The sequence below is a fragment of the Odontomachus brunneus genome, unplaced genomic scaffold (assembly GCF_010583005.1).
Source record: "Odontomachus brunneus isolate Ranch 3 - 2012 unplaced genomic scaffold, Obru_v1 Obru_scaffold_037, whole genome shotgun sequence".
NCBI lineage: Eukaryota > Metazoa > Arthropoda > Insecta > Hymenoptera > Formicidae > Odontomachus > Odontomachus brunneus.
Window position 1 is genome coordinate 2,432,546 of NW_022639487.1, and position 21,343 is coordinate 2,453,888.

The 21,343-nt window shown below is 43.9% G+C and overlaps 2 protein-coding genes across 2 annotated transcripts in view; both read left to right on the top strand.

Annotated features, from left to right (window-relative positions):
* The window catches only part of LOC116843969, a 269,149-nt gene extending 261,028 nt beyond the window's left edge, over window positions 1-8,121 (top strand). The window contains exons 14-16 of the mRNA XM_032814975.1: window positions 1,315-1,571; window positions 2,144-2,642; window positions 3,280-8,121. Of these exons, the coding sequence (XP_032670866.1) occupies window positions 1,315-1,571; window positions 2,144-2,642; window positions 3,280-3,764 (1,241 nt within the window). The 3' untranslated portion in view covers window positions 3,765-8,121. The remainder of the gene's footprint in view (window positions 1-1,314; window positions 1,572-2,143; window positions 2,643-3,279) is intronic.
* A 7,536-nt stretch (window positions 8,122-15,657) lies between these two features.
* On the top strand, window positions 15,658-21,092 carry LOC116843947 (elongation factor 1-alpha). The gene is made up of 5 exons (XM_032814921.1): window positions 15,658-15,825; window positions 17,632-17,808; window positions 18,069-18,677; window positions 19,010-19,285; window positions 19,536-21,092. Exons 2-5 carry the CDS (start codon window positions 17,665-17,667, stop codon window positions 19,890-19,892), a joined length of 1,386 nt encoding a protein of 461 aa, XP_032670812.1. The 5' UTR covers window positions 15,658-15,825; window positions 17,632-17,664; the 3' UTR covers window positions 19,893-21,092.
* The last annotated feature ends 251 nt before the right edge of the window (window positions 21,093-21,343 follow it).

The window sequence follows — 21,343 nt, forward strand, 5'->3', positions numbered from 1 at the left end:
AGGGGGGGGGGGGAGGGGAGAAAAAAACGACTTCATTGCAAATCAAATCTAACCGGACGTGAATAACGCGAGCGTGTGTGCAAACGGTCGCGTTTATCGACACTATAAAACGGCGAAAAGGTAAATTCAGAAATATCGCGCGGATAATGAATGACGAGCGACGCTCGGCGCCACTCGTAAAATAGCGCATCGGCCGTTAACCTCAATAGATACGTTAGGTAGTAACGATTTAACGTGTTTCCACGGACGTTTATATGTCGCCTGGGAAATAAAATCCAGCCTTCGCGCACAGGAAACGCCATGGTAATCGCGCGCTTCCGTTTCGAGCGCGCATCCCGGGAGTTCCAAGAGAGAAAGAGAGAAAGAAAGAGAGAAAGCGGTCCCCGATTAAATCGACAGATTTGGCCGGCCGCGATAACAAACCGGAAACGGATCGACCTGGTCAAATGGTGATTTAAGTGACAAAATATCAGGCGAGGCCTGATTCATGGGTCATGGAAGAGAGGCATATGCGTTTAAATAGCCCGCAAACGCGCCGGCGCCCCGTCCGTCCTTCTCTCTCGCGGTCCCTCGTTCTCGCTCCTCCGTGTCTCTCCCTGGGCCGTTCGAGTGTTAACACGGGATGTGACACGATCAAGACGAGTCCCCAGACAATACCGAGCCCCTGAATAGCCGGAATATAGGACACACCCGGTAATTCGTAAATTAGTTAGCAGTTTGCTAATGCTAATTCATGCGTTGTATCAGCACTCGAAGCTATACGCGAAGTGTACATGCTCATCTTATATGCGAATTCTATTACGCTCGAATACACCGTGGCAAGAGAGAAATACTAATCGCGCGTATTAATCAGCATCAGCGAATCACAAAGGCCCGGGCGATTCTCATTCGAGAATATCTCATCTCTCGCATTCGTGCCGGCGCTGTTACGCGCAAAACTCGTTTGTTGCTTTCCGCGCCTCTCATCTAACTTTCAGCAATCGATAATTGCACGCACTTATATGCAACGTCACGGCGTACTAAAGCGCGAAGATTCATATTCGCGTCTGTGCGACGCGTCTCTCTCGCTGAAACGCGATCCCCTTGTGTGAGAGACAGAGGAGAATGTGGAATAAATGGGTTCGCAACGAGACAGACAGACAGAGAAAGAAAGAGAGTGAGAGAGAAAAAGAGAGAGAGAGAGAGAGATCTCACGAATTCATATCATGCACTTTCATCCTCGCACGTTTCATTAGCTTGATATTTACTAGATGTAACAGACTGGAATTAAAAGATCACTTTGAAAGAAACATCGCAATGAAGACTTATTTGCAGGCATGACCTGCAACAGCATGACCCAGCTGGTGAGCGAGGGCGCGACGCCTTTGTTCGGCACCCACGAGGCACTGCTGGCAGAGATTCAGCGTCTTCGCGAGCGCCTGAAATGCCTGGAAACCGAGAACGCGACGATGAGCATCAAGCTGAACCAGCAGCAGTGGGAAGTCGAACATCGGCTGGCCGAAATCGAGATGCAGATTTGCGGGGCGAGTTCGACCTCGAGCGTCGAGGATAACAATGAGAGGAATCGGGAGAGCATTATTTAACGAGAAACAATGCCGCGAGAGCGCGGCAAGACCAAGATCGAGCGGATACGTCGCTACCTTGTCGAAGCCACTGATACTAGGTGAGTCGACAAGACATTTGCTTGTTTCTAGAATACGCTCCAGAGATAGATGGAAACGTCACTTTACTCGGTATTCAAACGAATAGATATTAATTTATCTATTAATTGGAAGAATGAATAGTCGACTTTATAATTTATCAGCCTCGTATTACTAATTACCACTTAAAACTTGCCTTATGTAGAATTTTCAGAGTTTTATTCACACAGTCAAATTCAAATTAAATTATAATATATGTGATATTTATGTCGGTGTACTCGCGATTCAATACTTCCACCTAACTCTGAATTGAAATCTGATTATCTCATTTGACAAGACGAGTTTCAAGTAACAATTATTGATACGGGCCTCGAAGTGGTAAACAACATTTTTAGCATATAAGAGGCTGTTAGCGTGTGACTTTCGCGTTTATCGGCGTTATAAAACGATAGCGGTGTCTATAACACTCAGCGTGAGTTTACTAACGAATCGATCTCGTTTGCAGGTACAACGTCGACGATCAAGAGGAGCCGGACGATGCGAGGATCTTCAGCGACACGAAGTCGATCGGTAGCTTGAGTCAGCACCTCTTCGAGAGCGACGAGGACGAGCGTTACTACGGTACCTGCAACGGCTACGTCTCGCAGCCCGGCAGCAAGTCGAACCTGTTGTTGTGCAGCGAGTGTGATCAGAAGACGCGTACCTGCACCTACCGACCGCAAACGCCTGGCTCCTTTGGCGGCAGATACGTGGAAGAGCGGGTGGACGACCGACTGCAGGAGCCAGGAACCTCTCGTGCCTACAGAAGCCCGGTGAAGCTGTCCTCTCCACGCTCCTACCATGCGGATCAGGATCCTGTGGCTCAGACGTCATCGCCTCGGTCGTATCATGATCCGGAACAGCCGGCGCTGATCACGTCACCTCGATCTTACCGAGGCCAGGAGCAGCAACGGCGCGGATGGACCGCGAGGGACACGGACGATCGAGGTGACGTCGACAGAGGCGAGTACCTCGACCAATTCTGGTCGAAGGATTGAACAAATTCGTTCGCTTTGCTTAACCCGTTTGGATGGCTTCAGTATTCCCAGATGGCTGATTCTCCTCGCCGTTACTCCGGTATACAAAATCATCCCCTGACCCCTCCCGTGTCGCCTCATGCTCTTTATCGATTTGAAATCCTTCCTTGAATCCTCTCTTATGAAAAATTTCATAAAAATTGATTAATTTCCAAATTTCGTTGAAGCAAGATCCACTGGAATTATCATCCAATGTAGCAGTTCTGTTTCTTAGCGATGCTTGCGGAAGTAAAGGTAGTTTCTTCTCTTTTGATAACACCGCAAATTCGAGCTAAGGTCACACAGTATTTTTCCATTTACCTGCTTTTTAGTCTGTCAAACATTCCACGGTGCTCTCTTCCAAAAGCCCGTCACTACACTTGCTTATCTCAGCATAAACAACATCATTCTTCTCACCCGCACTAGCGACTCCACCCGCCGCTTGCATTTCCTCGCTGACGCTTCGCACAACCTCCGCGGCGGCGACGACTGCTCGCCGTCGGGGGTAGCTCTCAGAGGAAGGCGACGATCGTAGCAAACCACGCGAGACGAACCGCCGTCCTAACCTGTCGATCTACTCACAGACCGCGACGAGAGCCCGATCTGTGAGCTCTGCCGTGGTAACGGCTACGTGCACTGCGAGCACTGCGACTTCTCCAGCGAGGGCGACCTGATCTGCTTCCGGTGCCAGAGCGACGAGGGCTCGTCCAACGGTCAGATCTGTCCCCGTTGCGAGCGAGAGGCCGCCGGCACCGCAGCGTCCGCGGCAGGCAGATCCGGCTCGGCGACGGGCGCCACGTCCTTCAGCGACGAGGGCAAGTACCCGGTGGACGCGGTGGTGAAGATCCAAGTGAACGACAGGTCGATCGACGTCGACTCCGATGAGACCCCCGAGAGCGAGAGCTCGAGCAACCATCTTCCCCAGAGGGGCACGATGGAGAGGCTTGACACCATCGTCGAGGCGAAGGGCGACACTGCCAGCGAGAACGACGAGGAGAACGGCGGCACGAAGCTCAACGGTACCACTAGCGCCAGATATCTCAATTACATGATCGTGCTGTTCCTGTAAATAAACGACGTTAAGGTAGATGCGGCCGGGCCGCGGCTCACGGCTTGCTGTCGGGCACCGGAGCTAAATTATTGAACGGCGCGATGCTCGTGAATTATTAAATTATCGGTTATATGCAGGGACAAGTGATTACTAGACCGGCTCCACGTAATTTTCTCGACAATCGTTCGCCGTGAAAGAGATAATTTCGCGTATAATTTCACCGAAATAATTTCGCGTAAATTATTCCACGTTCTTTATGTCAGATTACGAATCTGATGATTTCTTCTTAGTCGCGACGCGCCAGTCACCAACAACGTCGAATCGTCGTTCATAAATCGATCACATGAATCGATCACACATCCGGGGCCGCGGCGCGAGCCGCACTGTAAATAAACTGCCACGGGACATAATTGATCCGTACGTTATAGGACCGTATAGGTTAAATAATAGGTAGTCCATAATAGTTAAGACGCGAAATCAAGTGTGGGAGAAACACAGGGAGGGAGGAAGAGTATATTATGTTCGACGCGCGCAAGTGTTACCATGAGCTGAGATCCGTGACGCAACGGTCGACACGTTTCGATGCGCGACTCTTGGAGTGGACTTGTGCAATGATTATAATTACTGTCTCGCAGATTGGTCATTAATTCAAGCCCGCGTCGTTGCCAATAATTCGAAATAATGTCGCCTACGCTTAATCACTGACACTATTCGAGAATCGCGTTTCTGGATATCGAAATTGGAATTTATACATATTGACGTAATACATCAAAATCAATTTTTCAATTAAAATTTTTTTAAATCAATTTTTCAATCAATTAAAATTCAATCAATTTTAAACAACCTTCGCCAAAATGCTGAGAGAGAGAGAGAGAGAGAGAGAGAGAGAGAGAGAAATGCGAAAACAAAACGTAATGATAGTATTGTTAATGATCTCTCAGATCTAATCTCTTTTAATTATTCTTTGTTAAATAATAGATTCAACATTATTTTCTTTAATGTGTTACAACTTAATATGTACGTGCAAATTTGAGTTGCAAAAATCGCTATACGATTAATTCGGCCACATGCGATGATTTTTTGGAAGAGACAGGCGACACACCGGCAGTTGAGATCACGAGTAATTACAATTCTTGCACAATTCTTTACTAACTCATGTTCGGGACCAACTAAAGCCATCATCTACATCACTGTTTCCGACTTCCGCTTCCACCCGTGGTCATCGTTTGTTCGTTTGGTCGTTTGGTCAACGACGATGGGTTATAAGGCACCGCAGAACCACAAGTAACCTACCAATTCCCGACGAAAATCGACGGCGTCGTCACCTTCGTAGGCAGCGTTCCGAGACAGTCGAACCGAAGACTTCGTTTCCGCGCAACAAAGTGAAGCGTAGAGAAAAAAAGAAAAACAAGGAAAGAACGATGCGTTTAGAGACGATGCACACGAGCGCACGAATAACAGCAAATAACGCAGGAGGAAAAAAAGGGAGAGAACATAGAATGCGATTTCGTTCTCCTCGCACGTTTGTAACACGCGGCAGCGGTTTTTTTAATATTTATAAATCATCGAATAGCCTTTACTAGACGTGTACATTTTTTTAACGTTCATCCCGTCTCGTTATACCTGGAGCTTCGGAAAACGAATTGAACTTGTGAGAAGAATAGTGACAGATAGAAAGAAAGTAAAAGAATATATTTAATTGTATTGTCCAAGTGTGACTGTTGAGGCTGATGTGATTTCGGAGAAAAATTTGTGCAATTGTTGCGCTTTCAATATGTCGCAGATGAATATAGAAATTATTTCAACGTGTCTCTAGGGTATTAAAATTTGAACTGATCGAGACGGTGGATCAAGAAATGCTTAAAAGTTTTCGCAAAAAAATCTTATCAAAAGTGAAGTATCTTGAAAAATCCTCAAAAGACATTGAGTATTGATATAATTCGATAATTAATCAAGCAGAACAGTGTGCAGGATGCAGACTTAAGATGTTGTGACTTAAGGTGTCCCAGGTGGGATACACGTCACGGTAAATTGCTCAAATTTCCATCCGAAATTATACCGGTACCAACCTTGGACTCTAAAGCGATGTCGACTCGAGGAGCGAGGGGAGAAGTAACATCAATTTCGCGGGACTAGACTCATGTCATCTGTATGATACTCACGCTGAATAATGTCTACCATGTAAGGGATTATCCTTAAGAAGTATCAGTACCCGGTAAATTGATCCCGCCGTGTTGCGAGGTCGCGGTAATTCGAGAAAGAGGGTGAGAAGGGGTGAGCGAGGTGGACAAGAGAAAAGGCAAACATCACGATCGGTCGTTCAGTTCGGAATACATGTAGTGATCAAGTGCTCTTACTACGAAGATTAAAAGCCACGGAGGATCCCCTCGCATAGAATCGAGCGTGCGCGATTCGCACAGCCTCTCGAGTTACGGCGCGCCTCGGCGATCGAGGGAGAACATCGTTCTACTGCCACGTTGATTTAGAATACCTCTGTAAATTCGTTAGGATTTGTAACGTTAGATTGACTTCGATAACGTTGAGAAACGCATCTACTCCCGCATAGGCGCGATCCCGAAATGGACGAAATTTGAGAACAAGTCGAGTTTCTCTGTCTCCGTCTCTCCGCAGAGATCCGATTGAGTTCGTCCAGAGGGTGAACATCTTTGCAAAAGTTACTCACTGTCGAAGTAAAGCGTATTTGACGGACGAAAGTACGTCGTGGTAAATTAAGGATAGATTTCAAAGTCAGATTTGCGGGAAAGAGAGAGACAGATAGAGCAAAGTAAAACTCGAAAGTTGTGCTTTTGAGAGTTCTACATTCGAAGTAGCTCTCGAGGAGTACCTACGTGCAGTTATCAGGTGGCAGTCACTGTCTGTGCCAAGTTCGTTTCAAGACAAGGGTTTTGTCAGTACAGCTGACAAAAGCTCTCGAAGACTAAGACCTCCTCGAGTACACCCGAGGAGGTCTAAGTTTCACGCGTGTTCTACTAAGGAGATGTTCCCTCTCAGGTAAAACATTAGAACCCTTCAAACGTTTCTCTAGACACCGTGTATCTTGTGCGAAATCTATATTTCATGTTCTGCAACTTGCAACAACGCTATATCGATTGATAAATAGCGAAAACGAGAGAGAAAGAAAACGAGACGGTGAAAGAGAGAGAAGGAGACAGAGAGGGGAGGGTTCGCGCATTAGTCACTGCAAGGGAAGCAAGTGCGTTTAATCAGCCTTACTTAGACAATTACTACCTACATTATTGTACTAAATTTGTACGCGTGTAGCGTGAGAGCGATTAGCGTACGCGTGTGTGTGTATTCGGCGTATTTCAATCACAATCACCGACCGAATGTGCTGTGGACAACGACGATCTACGAGCAACGTGTGATAACGCGTAACGCATGCGCGCGTATGTTACGTACATTATTATATACGTAATTATCATTTGCAGTTCGGCATCGACACACATAGCATTATCTTGCGTTTAAAAACCAAATTGCTCTCATCAGTGTAGAGCTTTAGTCTTAACTCAACAATTATGTGCACAATTACGTAATAACCGAAACTTGTTATAGTGCTAGGCGCCAAATTAATCTTAAAGGAGCCAACATACCCCGTCCGCCAAATAACTAAATAGGGGCGAACCTACCTCCCCCCATCCGCCAATTTCGCGATTTTAATAATTTCTTTATTAAAAATTATTTTTATTCTTACAAATTAGTACTTTACAGCTACAGAAAATTGCATCTTAACTAATAACATGTCACTTGACACATTCGTTATAAGCGTGACATTTTTTTTTGTCCAAATTACCAGATTAAATGTTTTACACAACTACGTAAAAAAATAAAAAAATACAAAGTGGTTTGTGAGGGCGACCCTTCAAATAAACCATGGTAGCGATTATGTCAAGTTTATTCAAGCACAAAGGAGAATATTAATATTAACATAAATATTATGAATTTATGAATATTAATATAAATGTTGAGACGTTCGAAAATCTACTCGGTTGCTCTTGAATCACAATTATGACGCGAATACTGATTTGTGACGTATTTTTTTAACAAATCGACTCAGTTTCATGACTTATAAAAATATGAAAATTATTGGAATAATTTTAATTTTTTTATTTATTTATTTTCTCCAATTGTCCTTTGCAATAAATATCTAATTTCAAGACATTATTATTTGTTATCAGTATTCCTTATAGATTCAAGATGATTACAGGTTTGTATTGCATATTATTCAACTAAATGATATAAATAATGACAAATTATTTCACAGAAATGAACTTTTTATCCCAAAAGTAAATTTTCAAGTACTTTTCTCAATATATAAGTAATCTGCTATTTTCTATATAAAAATTTATTTTTACATACAAAATATATCTTATAACGGAATCTAATACAATATATGATATACTCGTCATTATTTATATAATTTATTATTATTTATATAATTTAGTCGTATAATATATAATATAAACCTGTAATCATTTTAAACTTATAAAAAATATTGATAACAAGTTATAATATTTTCTGAAATTAGGCATTTATTGAAAAGAATAATTAGAGAAAATAAATAATTGGAAAGAATGAATAAAGAAATTATTCTAATAATTTTCATATCTCTGTAAGTGCCATAGTTCGAAGGACACGGCTGAATCAATCGAATCCTCCGCAGCCGACGATAATCACGCGTTGTTCCAAGTCGTTCTATCGATTAAAAAGTTGGCCAAGTGGATATTCGGAAAATTGTGAAGTAACTTTCGAGATAGCGCGATAGGCAGCTTGCCGACAGCCAGAGGCTGGACATTTATCACGGATATCCGGAATTCGCGCGATTGATGTCGAATATATCAGCGCTCCGATCAGGTCATCTCCTTCCTATAATGACATCCTCCCGCGTAGCTGTTTGCACGACATTGGATTTATCGAGATATTTAACGGCGTTATTGAGCGACGTGGGCGTGTAGGACACACGAGAATACCGCTCGCGACTTGCATCCGTAATAAACGCGTGAGATTCGTCGAGCAGCGGCGAAAGCAGCCAGCTTGATGATTACTGACCACGCGACATTCATCGAATCGGTTGACCGGCCCTTCCTCTCATCCTCGTCGAGCGTAAGTTCCATCAGCTGCATTCAACACGACCTCACATCCCGGACACCGATTTCGGTTTCCGACTTCAACGACGAGCTTTTTGGACAGATTAGAAGCCGATCCTTCCTTCAGAGGGATTCATATCGATCGTAATGGAGAAACCGAATTTCGCGTATCGTTCTCGATCATTAATCGCGATGCGTGTGTCGTTTGTGAGGTTTTTATAAAGTCGACTTTACAAATTTTTACGAAAGAGTACACTTGAGTTGTGCGATGATCGAATTTTCGTGTAAATTGCCAGATACGGAGAGCGTCGAGTAGAAAGAGAGAATTCTCATCATTTTGTGGATCTCGTTTGAAATATACAGTGAGTCACAAAACGATTTGGGCGCATTTCGTGCATTGAAGTTGTAGCGCTTCAGTTGTCATCGTATTTCTTTATATAATAGAAGCTAGTTTCTCAGACTAAGCCAGAATTGAAGCCTGCTGGATCTTTGAATCTAGAAAGATCATGTTAAGAAGGTAAATTTACTTCTGAACAATTAAATATTTCACATATATTCATTTTACTGTATTTATTCTACCTGCGTTGCCGATAAAGTTATTTGTCTATGCTCTCTTCTTAGTCTCCCTTTACGCATTTTTTCACTTTATCACTATTGCAATGTTTGAACCCGAAATACTGTTTTATATATTAATACTATTATCACATTATCTTAAATTAATTTTTACACTTTCTGTTGTCATTTCGGCTTCTGTCATAACCGATTTATACGCAAATGCGTTAGCAGTGGCTGTACCAATTTTGACGTTGAAGCGCTGCAACTTTAGTGCTCGAAATGCGTCAAAACATGTTTTATGATTCATTGTACACTTAGTTGCAAAATGGTTTTTACACTTTTTTTCCCATAAAGTTGCAGCGCTCAAGATTATCATAATTGTCACTATCGACTAAATTGTCATTATTGATAGTGATCAATTTACGCAACAATTGGCTATGTCTTTTGTTACTAGCCAATTACTGCGCAAATTCGTCAGCAGTGTTTTACAATCGTGACAATCTTGAACGCTGCAACTTTATTGGAAAAAAGTGTGAAAGCCGTTTTGTTGCTGAGTATACACGGAGAAAGAAAGTTGATTGTATTATCATGAAGTTTGGTTGCAACAAACGCGAATTGACGCGTCTTAGTTGAAGAAAACGGGATTTCTGGTTTTTAGAACGAAATAAGAGATTCTGTGTCCTTCAACCAAAATGTGTTGGTTCGTTAATTAAAACCACAAACTTCACGTGAATACCATTAGATCTTTCTTATAGTGCCAAGCGCGTTTCACAACGTTGTCTTCCGTACGTTGTAAAACCACCGTTGAGTGACAACCGCAGCAAACGTACAAAGGAAACAAAAAAAAAGAAACGTCGCGACACTTCGCACGTTACCAAGAATGTATCATGTGTGCCAAGAATGTATCGTCCGCATCATCTCGATCTCGTGCGCGTTGGAAATTTCTCTCGCACGAGTCGCATCATTCGAGAACGAACGCGAACGATCGCGAATACAACTCGAGATCGATCGTACTCGTATATATATCGCGTTCTTCCATTAGAAAACTTACTACATTTGCGTAAACTCCACAAAATGATCGAGAAAGGCGACAATTCGGCGTGCATCGCTATTCTGCACGCGGTGAAACCCTGAAACGCGATTACGCTACTCCGTATTTACGGATCGCTCAAAGATTCGCAGGCGTATCGTCGATATTCGAGCGATTTTCCTCTATGCAAAATTTCCTCCGCTCCTCGTGCCTCTCGAGATCCCATCTTTCTTCGGCGGCAGAACGCCGAATTTCTTACGCGCGCAGAGCGCAATTTCTTTTTCCGCATGCAGAACGTCAATCTCGTTCTCGCGCAAGAATTAGCGCATTATCCTGTCCCCGAACTCGGCATCCGCGATAGCGCACCGATAATGATTTCTACTAAAGCAAATCACAGTAAACGACAGAGTAACTACCCAGCGCCACGGGATGCATTTCCCACGTTTGTCATTTCGCTACCTCGATCACACGTCACGGCGCTTAGTGTTAAACGATTTATCTGATAATACAATATAAAGTGAAAAACAGAGGCAGGAGGCAGACGAGTCTCTCGGTAAGGCTCTTAATGAATAGTTACTCAGGAATAAAGTTAGAGTGTAATAACAGTTGCGATATTGAATACTAACATTTAACGAATGCGACCTTTTGTAAATATGGATATAATATAAATATAGATACGATTATATAAATACACATATTATATAGATATACAATGATGCTATGTATAAATATATATATGTATCGAGAAACTTGTACAGGGCGATTTGTATAGACCGCTGGTATATCTCAGCGTTACCGCGCGACGATCTTGACAGAACGCGGCATGCGAGAGGAACAATTGTGTCGGAGAGTATATCGTTATATCCTCCGACGCTATTTAATTTGAAAGTACTTTAAAGTAGCGACCTTTATTTCAAGCATTCCGCCGATATATACGGGCGACCAGTCCGAATCACTCTGTACAACTTTACGATCGCCCCAATAAGAGATGACAAGCCTGATAGAAACGCGCGAACGAGACGAAAAGTGTGCATGAGAAAAAGAAAAAAGAAAACAAGTATGTGTGTGTGTCTATACGTGCGTGCGTGCGTGCGAGCGCGCGTGTATGTGTGTGTGGTGCGTATGCAAAATGCATCAAGAGGAAATTATGTAAACCTGTATGCGTGAGATCAAAGCGAGAATTCACTTCCATTAAAACGAAGAACTGACCAAAATGTCGACGACGGTGCCGCGATACGTGTCGACGATCATTCATGTCGAAAGGTAGACAACACCAAAAAGTAAAACATGCAAGGGAAAGTGGAAAGGAAACGGGAAGGGATGAGACTCGTTAGGAGATGTCACACGACGAGCTACGCTTTGACTGCTCGATTTGAAGGTCGACCGATTTTCCGTTGCAATGTACGTGCAAGTGGCGTGTGTAATAGTCGCGTGAGCAAAAGAGAAGACAAAAAATGCAAAAAGCGATCAGCAGTCGAAATGCCGGAGTCGCACGGTTCAAGATCGGTGCGATCTCGACGAGTTGCGGATCTCGCAGCCGCGAGCACGCGCGAAAGCGTGACGTCTATTCCGGAAAATGACGGCGTTTCGCCGTGATCGCGACATCGCAGATCAAACTTCGTCGATATTCCAGCGATCTCGGGCTCGATCCGGTCGAAAACGAGGCGCCAGACGGACGGACAGGGAGAATCGTCGCACGTTCGATTCTCGAACGTGGAAGAGACGCACGGCCGCGTGCGCGTATCCCGACGCGTCGCGTACGTGTGTGGCTGTACACACGCGCATTTTTGTCCATTTCTATACGTCTATCTGTTCTCTCCTCGACGATAGAAGGTTATTTTTAAATTTTCGAAACTTAGCTGTGCCGCGCCCGCGTGCGAGTGTCTGTACGATCGGATGTCAGTAGGAATCCTGAAATATAAATAGACGATTTTGAAGAGGGCCACGGACTTTTCTTCCCCGCGACCCTTGTCGCGTCCTCTTCCTTTCGCGCACATCCTACGCACGCACACGGAAAAATGCATATCACATTCGAGTAACTGATACTTGTTTCGAGTATTTCGTGAACTCATACATCCGCAAATCTGTCACAAGTTTATCGTGAGCGTCAAATTTGTTCAAAATATATTCTGAATTTTAGTGAGTTTAGCATTTCAGTCGAGAATATTTAATTAAAACAAAAATTTAGTTAAGATTTCGAATAAAGTTTCATAACATTCTCGTGAAGAGAATGAATTCTTCTTTTGAACACACGATAATTAAACTTTTCTCAAACTTGTGATAGATATGTTTTAAAACTATTGTTGATACAAATTCTGAAGAAAGCCATTACTTGAAAGAAGAAAAGTAAACCGAGTACGCTTTTCTCAGCAGCAAAATGACATTTTTCTGTGTGTGCATTTCCCCTCTTTCTATCCCCTTTTCCACCTCATAAATACTCTTATTAATTAATACGCGGCAAGAGAGAACGGTGAAACGACTAAACGCGCGATTCGTCGTCACAAGAACGTTTTCTATTTACGGAGGTGAAAGAACAACAAAGGTCTCCCCCTCGATTTCGATTTTCTTCCCGTGAGACGTACCAGGTCCGAACTTCTTCCCGGAAAACTTCCTCCGCTAAGTTTGCCAAAGAGTAAACGATAAAAAAGGCAAAAAGTATTAACTGCAGAAGACGATGTATCATGAAACAGGAAAGCAACACCTGCCGGCGATTGACTCGTGAAGTTAGTTAACGTAGTTACGTAACTTGCCGAATCGCGGCTCCGTGTTACAACTAACCGGGGAGATGGTTCTTCCAGTGAATCAACAAAAGACCTGCCGACGGGTTCGAATCCCTTTCTTTGTTCGCGACGTTGACAACCCCTGGAAGACTGGATAAAAAGTTGCAGTTAGAACTCGATCGATACTGAACTTCCGAGACGGGCCAACAACGTGAGTTCACTACGTGCCGGCTGCACTCGTCAAAATGCTACGCTTGCTGACGGGCATACGCAAAATCCGACGTGGCGAGGGCAATGTATCGCTGCAGTTGGCAAATTGACACGACGCTTCCGCTTAGGCAGCGCTAAAGGGTATCGTGTGAATGTCGCCTAACGTGCACATCTTGCTAATACGAACGCGCACTATTCATTCATGATTCCAATGAGTCATGCGGTTCCACGTAAGAAACGTGATTGCACAACACGAGCGCGATGAACACGTGTCACGTTACATGGCTACTCGATCATGAAAGTATATCGTGTTGCCTGCGACAGGCGTAAGTGAGCCTTTCTTTTTCGTTGACTGCGTCAGGAGCGTAGCGAGGAAACCCACATGTTGAATTCTATCTCCTCTTTTCTAAGAAAAATACAATCAGAAGGCAGAGGGAGAGAGAAAAAATCTTTTTTCAACTAGGTTTTTGCTTTAATATTAATTGTTAATTGCTTGATGAATCACAGTTTTTAAAATAATTGTTTTACAATATCGAAATGTGATTCTAATAATCTGTTATCTTACTAAATTATAAGACAATAAATGTATCTTTAAGGAAATTAGTAATCCAGCCTTTCAGAGTTCAGACTTTGATAAGCCAAAATCAGGCAACGAAAAGATGCAGTTGCATCCTAGTAACGTTCCGCGAAACATTTCGTGAAAGCAACAAACTGCGCGCGAAAAACAATGCGTTTCCTTGTGCTGCAATATACAAAAGCGAGAGTTGGAAACGAAAGTTCATGAAAGAAACATAGCATTGTTGGTAGCAGATATAAGTTTGCTTGTAAAAGCGGGGACTGCAGGGCTGTAACGAATAATACCGCTATGCCTCGAGCGTAGTTAATCTTTTCCTTTCACCGTTTATCTTAACGACCGAGTTATTGCTTGCATTACTATCTCACCAACCATCAAACGGAATAACTGAGAATATATTAAAAATACATTTTTGTCCTCTTCTTTTGTCTCTAGTAATTTTCATTCATTATTCATAGATTTCGAAAGAGACTATGAATTTATAAAAAGTCTTCCATTTACCTCCAAGTAAGAAATGGCTAAGAATTATATTCCTCCGGAATAAGGCCTCCGTCTGCTGATTCTATAATTTTTAACGACAATGTCGTTATCATTGTCGTTACGCAGATATAACACATGGTAGGAAAGCTACGCGACGACACATCATGCTAATAACATCGTCGTTATAAAGTCAGAAGATCGGTCCACTGAGGCCGTATTCTTGACGCGTATTCGAATACGTCTTTCCGATTCTCGAACTAATAACCGTATACTAGGCGCTCGTGTAAGGAAATGCACAACTTAAAATAAAAAGAACGTACTCAAGGTTCGAATACGCATCCAGAACAAGACCTTTGGAGCCGATTGTTCCAACTTCTTGGCAAGCTATCTGACAGTTAAATCATTTGCCTATCTCTGTCCAGTTTAAAAAAAAAACGAAACATACGATTTGTCAGGTTTGCATTCCAAAACGTGCTTTTTGAAAAAAATTTTACTCAATACCTACAGTTCACGTTATATAAACTATAGAGTCTCGAGTAAAATTTCCTCAAAAGGGATGTTTGGAACTCAGATAACGAAGAAGCTGGAACAATCGGTCCTTGGAGTCATAGGACAAAATACATCGGAAGACACGACGAATCGAATATTCAAACTCTTTGTTGCAGCACGGATATAAGAACGTACGCGCAAACGTCATAGTTTTCCATTCAATACCCGATATCGAGTGTTTCACAGCTCTTTATGCAGCCAGGATCGCAACATCAAACCAGATGTTACTCACAAGCATAAATGCATGTCCGATTGCAACGTGTCGCCCCGTTCGTTCCCGCAGCGCGCTCTTCGCTCACACTCTCTCTCTCTCTCTCTCGCTCACAGCCCCCACCAGCCGCCATATTGCCTCTAACACATATACACGCCACTAGGACCGCGTGTGTATGTATAGGCGCAAGGCGCGCGATGTGGACGTGGACGTGTAACTCGCAACCTCGAACCCAGACGACCCGGCGATTACGACGCCCGGAGAGGTTCCAGCCGCTAACTGTGATCTGACGAAATGGTGAAAAATCACAGGAGTCATCGCGTCGAAACATCGCCGTGAACTCGTACATGCCCTTGCACGTGTGATTCGCGCGATGCCATTCGCGTTATTGTTATATTACAGACAGGCGAAATTTCGAAGCAACACTCGACGGTGGCGAGAATAGTAGATGGCGCTGATGATGCTGGCGCTGATGATGCTGGCGCTGGTTGCGAGACTTTCGGCCGGGAAGCCGTATGCGCATGGCACTGACTGAGCCGTCCTCTTTCTGTCGTGGCATCTGGAGGTGAGTGGTCGCTCGTGCTGCGTGGATCGCAGTTACTAATCCGACGAATCTTATACTGAGGATAGGACATCGAACCGCAGGTACGGAATAGAACGACAGCCGGGGCTTCGGCGTACTGTGCAGTGCGAACAGTTTTACGATCGCGCCGCGATTTTCCCCGCGATTCTCGATCAACTACGGCGTCGCTGTCGCCGAGAAAGTGCCGCCGCATGGCCGGTTGTGGTCGACGTGTGCTCGCCTCTGTCGGCCTTTCTCGTCGGCACGACGAGATGGTCTTAGCAACGAGCGTCGCCGCGCCGGGATGGTCGTCTCTTCGACGAGCCGGACGGCAACGCGTCGGCCAGGCGAGGACCGGTCGAGTCGCCGACGAGAGTCCAGGACGCGACCGGATGCACTAATGGCCGCCGTCGCCGCCGCTTGTCAGAGCGCTGGAGTGGCGGTCACGAGTTCTCTCGGCCGCGTCGTTGGAGGAAATTCTCGGCGCGGCATAATCGGCATGCTGGTTGCTCGGAAGGCGAAAGGTCGCGGTGTTCATGACGAGCGAACGAACGTATGTATCGACTTCGTAACGGCGATGCCGAAAACCGGAAACGCGAGGTTAAAGTTCTCGTTCTCTCTCTCTCTTTCCTTCTTGATGAGTCGCGAATCCGCCTGGAGGCCGTGTGCAACGACGATGACCTTGTGCGACGGCTCTCGAGATGTCTGGGATGAATTCTAGACGATCGCGCTATCGTTGCTGGCGCGTATCGCCGTGTCGAGTTCGGTGCCGGCCTTGATTTCGCTGAAATTCGCCGTTCTTTGTCCGTGGAATGCATGGCCGGAGTCTGGAGAGGGACGAGAGCGGCCGCGAGGTAAAGTTCGTTAACCGCGAAGCAATTGGGCTCCGTCGACGAAGGGAGGCGATCCGCGCGTAAAAACTGGGCGGTATCCGCATGCCTCGCCATTGCGGCCACCGGGCGATTTCCGCGGAACAGATTTGTTACATGAAATTAACGACCGATCCGTCGCTCGCGCGTAACAAAAGAGGAACGCGACTGTTGCGCGATAATGATCAATCCCACGAAAGAGTCGCAACGATCGTGAAACTCCGAAACTCAATTCGATAGTTCGATTCGATTTCTTTCCGTCGATACTCGAAAGAGAGACAGACCGAGAGAGAGAGAGGAAAAAAATCTGCGTAGCTGTGAATAACACTCGAAGGCTCGGTCGCATCTGTAATTTTCCATGTACGTTACGAGCCGCAAAGGATGTATGTTAGAAGTCGGTGATGAGATGCGCGAAGTTACTAAAAAATAGGCGTCACTAGATTCATTTCGCGATTTTTCCCAGTCGTGCCGGGGGATTCAATTCGTAATTCGTTCGAACGACGAGGATCTCGCAGAAAGGATCGGCAATAACGTGGCATTGTACGCCGTCGAGCGTCGCGAAAATCGTGGCAACAGCGCGCCGCTCCTCCTCGCCATCTACAAAATGGCTGCCGGCTGCCGTTCTGGAATGTTCACGTTCGGCCACGTGGATGGCGGACAAAGACACCGCCGACCGATGAAGCATATCTCGGGCGAGATCGCGTCTTGGCGCATCGTGTCTGACTCCATATTGCGTCTCCTTGCGCAATATGGAGCAACTGTCCGCAAGCCAAACGGAATATTCGAGTGTCCTGAGATATAGAAAGCCGGGAGTCATTCTGGCGCTATAGGCCGTACCGGTCGTACCGGTTACTCCATATTGCGTTATCAGTCGACACTTGCCTCGAAGTTATTAGATTGCAATTAAATCTTTTTTTTTTTTTTTATATTTTTCATATTATCAGCATATTGTAGCGCCTTCGAAATCCTCAGTTTCCTTTTATCACGCGTATTTTAATATTTTTTTCTCTTTCTCTGCAGTTTTAACGAGTTTATTAACATCAGAATTCCAAAATGGGTAAAGAGAAGACGCACATCAATATCGTCGTAATCGGACACGTAGATTCCGGCAAGTCAACCACCACGGGACACTTAATTTACAAATGTGGTGGTATAGACAAACGTACGATCGAGAAGTTCGAGAAGGAAGCCCAGGAGGTAACTATTATATAAAATAAAAACATACTTCAATGGCTTTTACGTTAACACAACTCATAATGCAATTCACAGTGGTATAATGATGATAAAATAATTTTCACGTTCGCGGTTTCCACTAGAGGATTCTGTCAGAGTCTAATGATAGTTGAGAATGTCTGAATACCTTTTTTTTTTTCAAATCTTTACAGATAATAAAACTTATTGTTAGCAGAGAGGCAATAATAACTGCACGAGAACTAATCTAAACAATTGCTTTCCAGATGGGTAAAGGCTCATTTAAATACGCCTGGGTGTTGGATAAGCTGAAAGCAGAGCGTGAGCGCGGTATCACGATCGATATCGCTCTGTGGAAGTTCGAGACTTCCAAGTATTATGTTACCATCATTGATGCTCCCGGACACAGGGACTTTATCAAAAACATGATTACCGGCACATCGCAAGCCGATTGTGCTGTATTGATTGTCGCCGCGGGTACCGGAGAATTTGAAGCCGGTATCTCCAAGAATGGACAGACCCGTGAACATGCTCTGCTCGCTTTTACACTAGGTGTAAAACAGCTGATCGTCGGAGTTAACAAGATGGACTCGACAGAGCCGCCTTACTCTGAGTCTCGCTTTGAGGAAATTAAGAAGGAAGTTTCTTCCTATATTAAGAAGATCGGCTACAACCCGGCTGCTGTAGCCTTCGTACCCATCTCCGGTTGGCATGGCGACAATATGCTGGAGGTTTCCGCCAAAATGCCCTGGTTCAAAGGCTGGACAGTGGAGCGCAAAGACAATAAGGCTGAGGGTAAATGCCTTATTGAGGCCTTAGACGCTATACTGCCACCCACCAGGCCGACTGACAAGGCGCTTCGTCTTCCCCTTCAGGTAACGTGGATTTATTGGTTTTCATTCGATTCGTTATTTGTAATTTCACTGTTCAGTATTAATGCACTATGATGATACCAATGTTCTTCATTCGTGGTTTCCACCAGAGGATTCGTTCTAATGATGGCCAAATGCGTCTGAGTGCTTCAATATATTTCAGTTCTATCCATTCATATAAATTACAAAATCTACGTGATATATAACATTTTCTTCTTCATTTAGTATTTACTATTTTACTGAACTTTACTTCGGATCTGTTGATAATTGGAAGCTTAATATCTATAATATATACAATTAATCCGATTGGAATAATATATTTTCTCTTTCTATAGGACGTGTACAAGATTGGTGGCATTGGAACCGTACCTGTTGGCCGTGTCGAAACTGGTGTGTTGAAACCCGGCATGGTCGTTACCTTTGCACCCGCTGGACTGATGACTGAGGTTAAGTCCGTTGAAATGCATCATGAAGCTCTCACAGAGGCTGTTCCCGGCGATAACGTTGGTTTCAACGTTAAAAATGTGTCTGTTAAAGAATTGCGTCGTGGTTACGTCGCTGGTGATTCCAAGAACAACCCACCTAAAGGAGCTGCTGATTTCACCGCACAGGTGAATATTGCACTTTATTACATCATATGTTCTGCGCTTTTTTTCATAATTCAGTATTGATGCACTATGATGATACCAATGTTCTTCATTCGTGGTTTCCACCAGAGGATTCGTTCTAGTGATGGTCAAATGCGTCTGAGTGCTTCAATACATTTCAGTTCTATCCATTCATATAAATTACAAAATCTACAGTTAAAATATACAAGTTGTGTGAAACGTATAATTAACACAATTATTCGCTTTTGTACAGGTCATCGTGCTGAACCATCCTGGTCAAATCAGCAACGGATACACGCCTGTGTTGGATTGTCATACCGCCCATATTGCGTGTAAGTTTGCTGAAATCAAAGAGAAGTGCGACCGTCGTACCGGCAAGACCACTGAGGAGAACCCGAAGTCTATCAAGTCAGGTGACGCGGCCATCGTTACTCTTGTGCCCAGCAAGCCCATGTGCGTCGAGGCTTTCCAGGAGTTCCCTCCTCTGGGACGTTTCGCCGTCCGTGACATGCGTCAGACCGTCGCCGTCGGTGTTATCAAGGCCGTGACCTTCAAGGACGCGACCGGCAAAGTCACTAAGGCCGCTGAGAAAGCCCAGAAGAAAAAATAACTATTACAATAATTTCCGTGCATATACCGATAGTTTCCGTGCGAATATGTCGCCGGATGAACGCCGGCATACAACAGCCGACGCAGCTCGCTCTCCCTCGTCACGCGACTCGCATGTGTCAGACGTCGTAGAATTATCTCCGTCGTCATTATTATCATCGTTATCGCCACTGATCGCGGAACTCTCCGCACAATCACGAATTCCCAAAAATAAGGAAATTACAATCCAATCACGAAGATTAGTTCTTCGCGCGTATGAAGAAATAATGCGTACATCGCGTTTCCTCGACGCGCGAATATTTCGTTTGTCGAAATGGTTCCTTCGCCATTTCTTCCATCGTAAAGAATTCCGCAGGAAAGGAAAGTCCACCATTTGGGCGATTATGATTGCGATCGATTGGCGAGATATACTGCATTAGACGGACGACGCGCACGCGTGAAGAGGGAAAGCGAACTTCGCGCGAACTATCTGACAACATCTTCATAACGAACGTCAACATCATAATTTAGCGCGGCTTAATTATATTTTTTAATTATACGGAAATAAATTCTGTATCAGCTCGATACTCGAAGATAAAAACATCTTATTATTACTATTACTCTCATTCTAATTTTGTCTCGATGTTTGACAGCTAATTGGCAATGTATTCTTGTATTTTTGTTATCCTCTTCTTTGCGAAGAAATTCCTCATTTATCCGCTCTCATTCTCTACGATAACTATACAATTCGAAAGTAAAAACAGCGATAAAGCGGTGATCTTTCATCTTCTTGATAGCTTTTTATATTAATCATTCAGACTGCTCTATATCTATTCACAGAAAACTAGAATAGAAGAGACAGCGGTGGTAGGCCTCGACAAAAGTAGATTTCGTTGGGAGATGGGACCTGTTTACTAATTATCTAATAATTATCGTTTAATTATTTCATTATAGATGAAGTGAATCCTCTTGTAAACTTTCTACAAGGCATTTTTATTATAAACTTTTACTATAAACTCTTCCTTTTTTTTCTATATCACGTGTAATCCGCATGAAATCGTGAGACACGTTTAAGAACGACGATTTTTATGATAACTCGGCATCTTTTATCCCGCGATTCTTCTACAATTGCATTGGTTGAAAGTTTTCTGTACATACATATAAATAACAGTGATAACAAATAAAAAAAAGTGAATAAAGAAGCTACGGAAACGAGAGATAACTAACGAGTTCATTATTGCTCCAAGTGCAACACGATCTTTTGCCTTTTTAAAAACATGCCCCTGAACGTTGCAGAACAGTTACATGAAAATCGCCAGAGAGTAATATGTTCTATATTTTTACATATATAAATAGCACAACTAAATACATTAAATAATAATTCGCAATTAAACATACGTAAGAATTATTATAGAATTATTATAGAAATAAAAGATCTAATTTATGTTATAAAGTCGTATTCTGTACTTTATT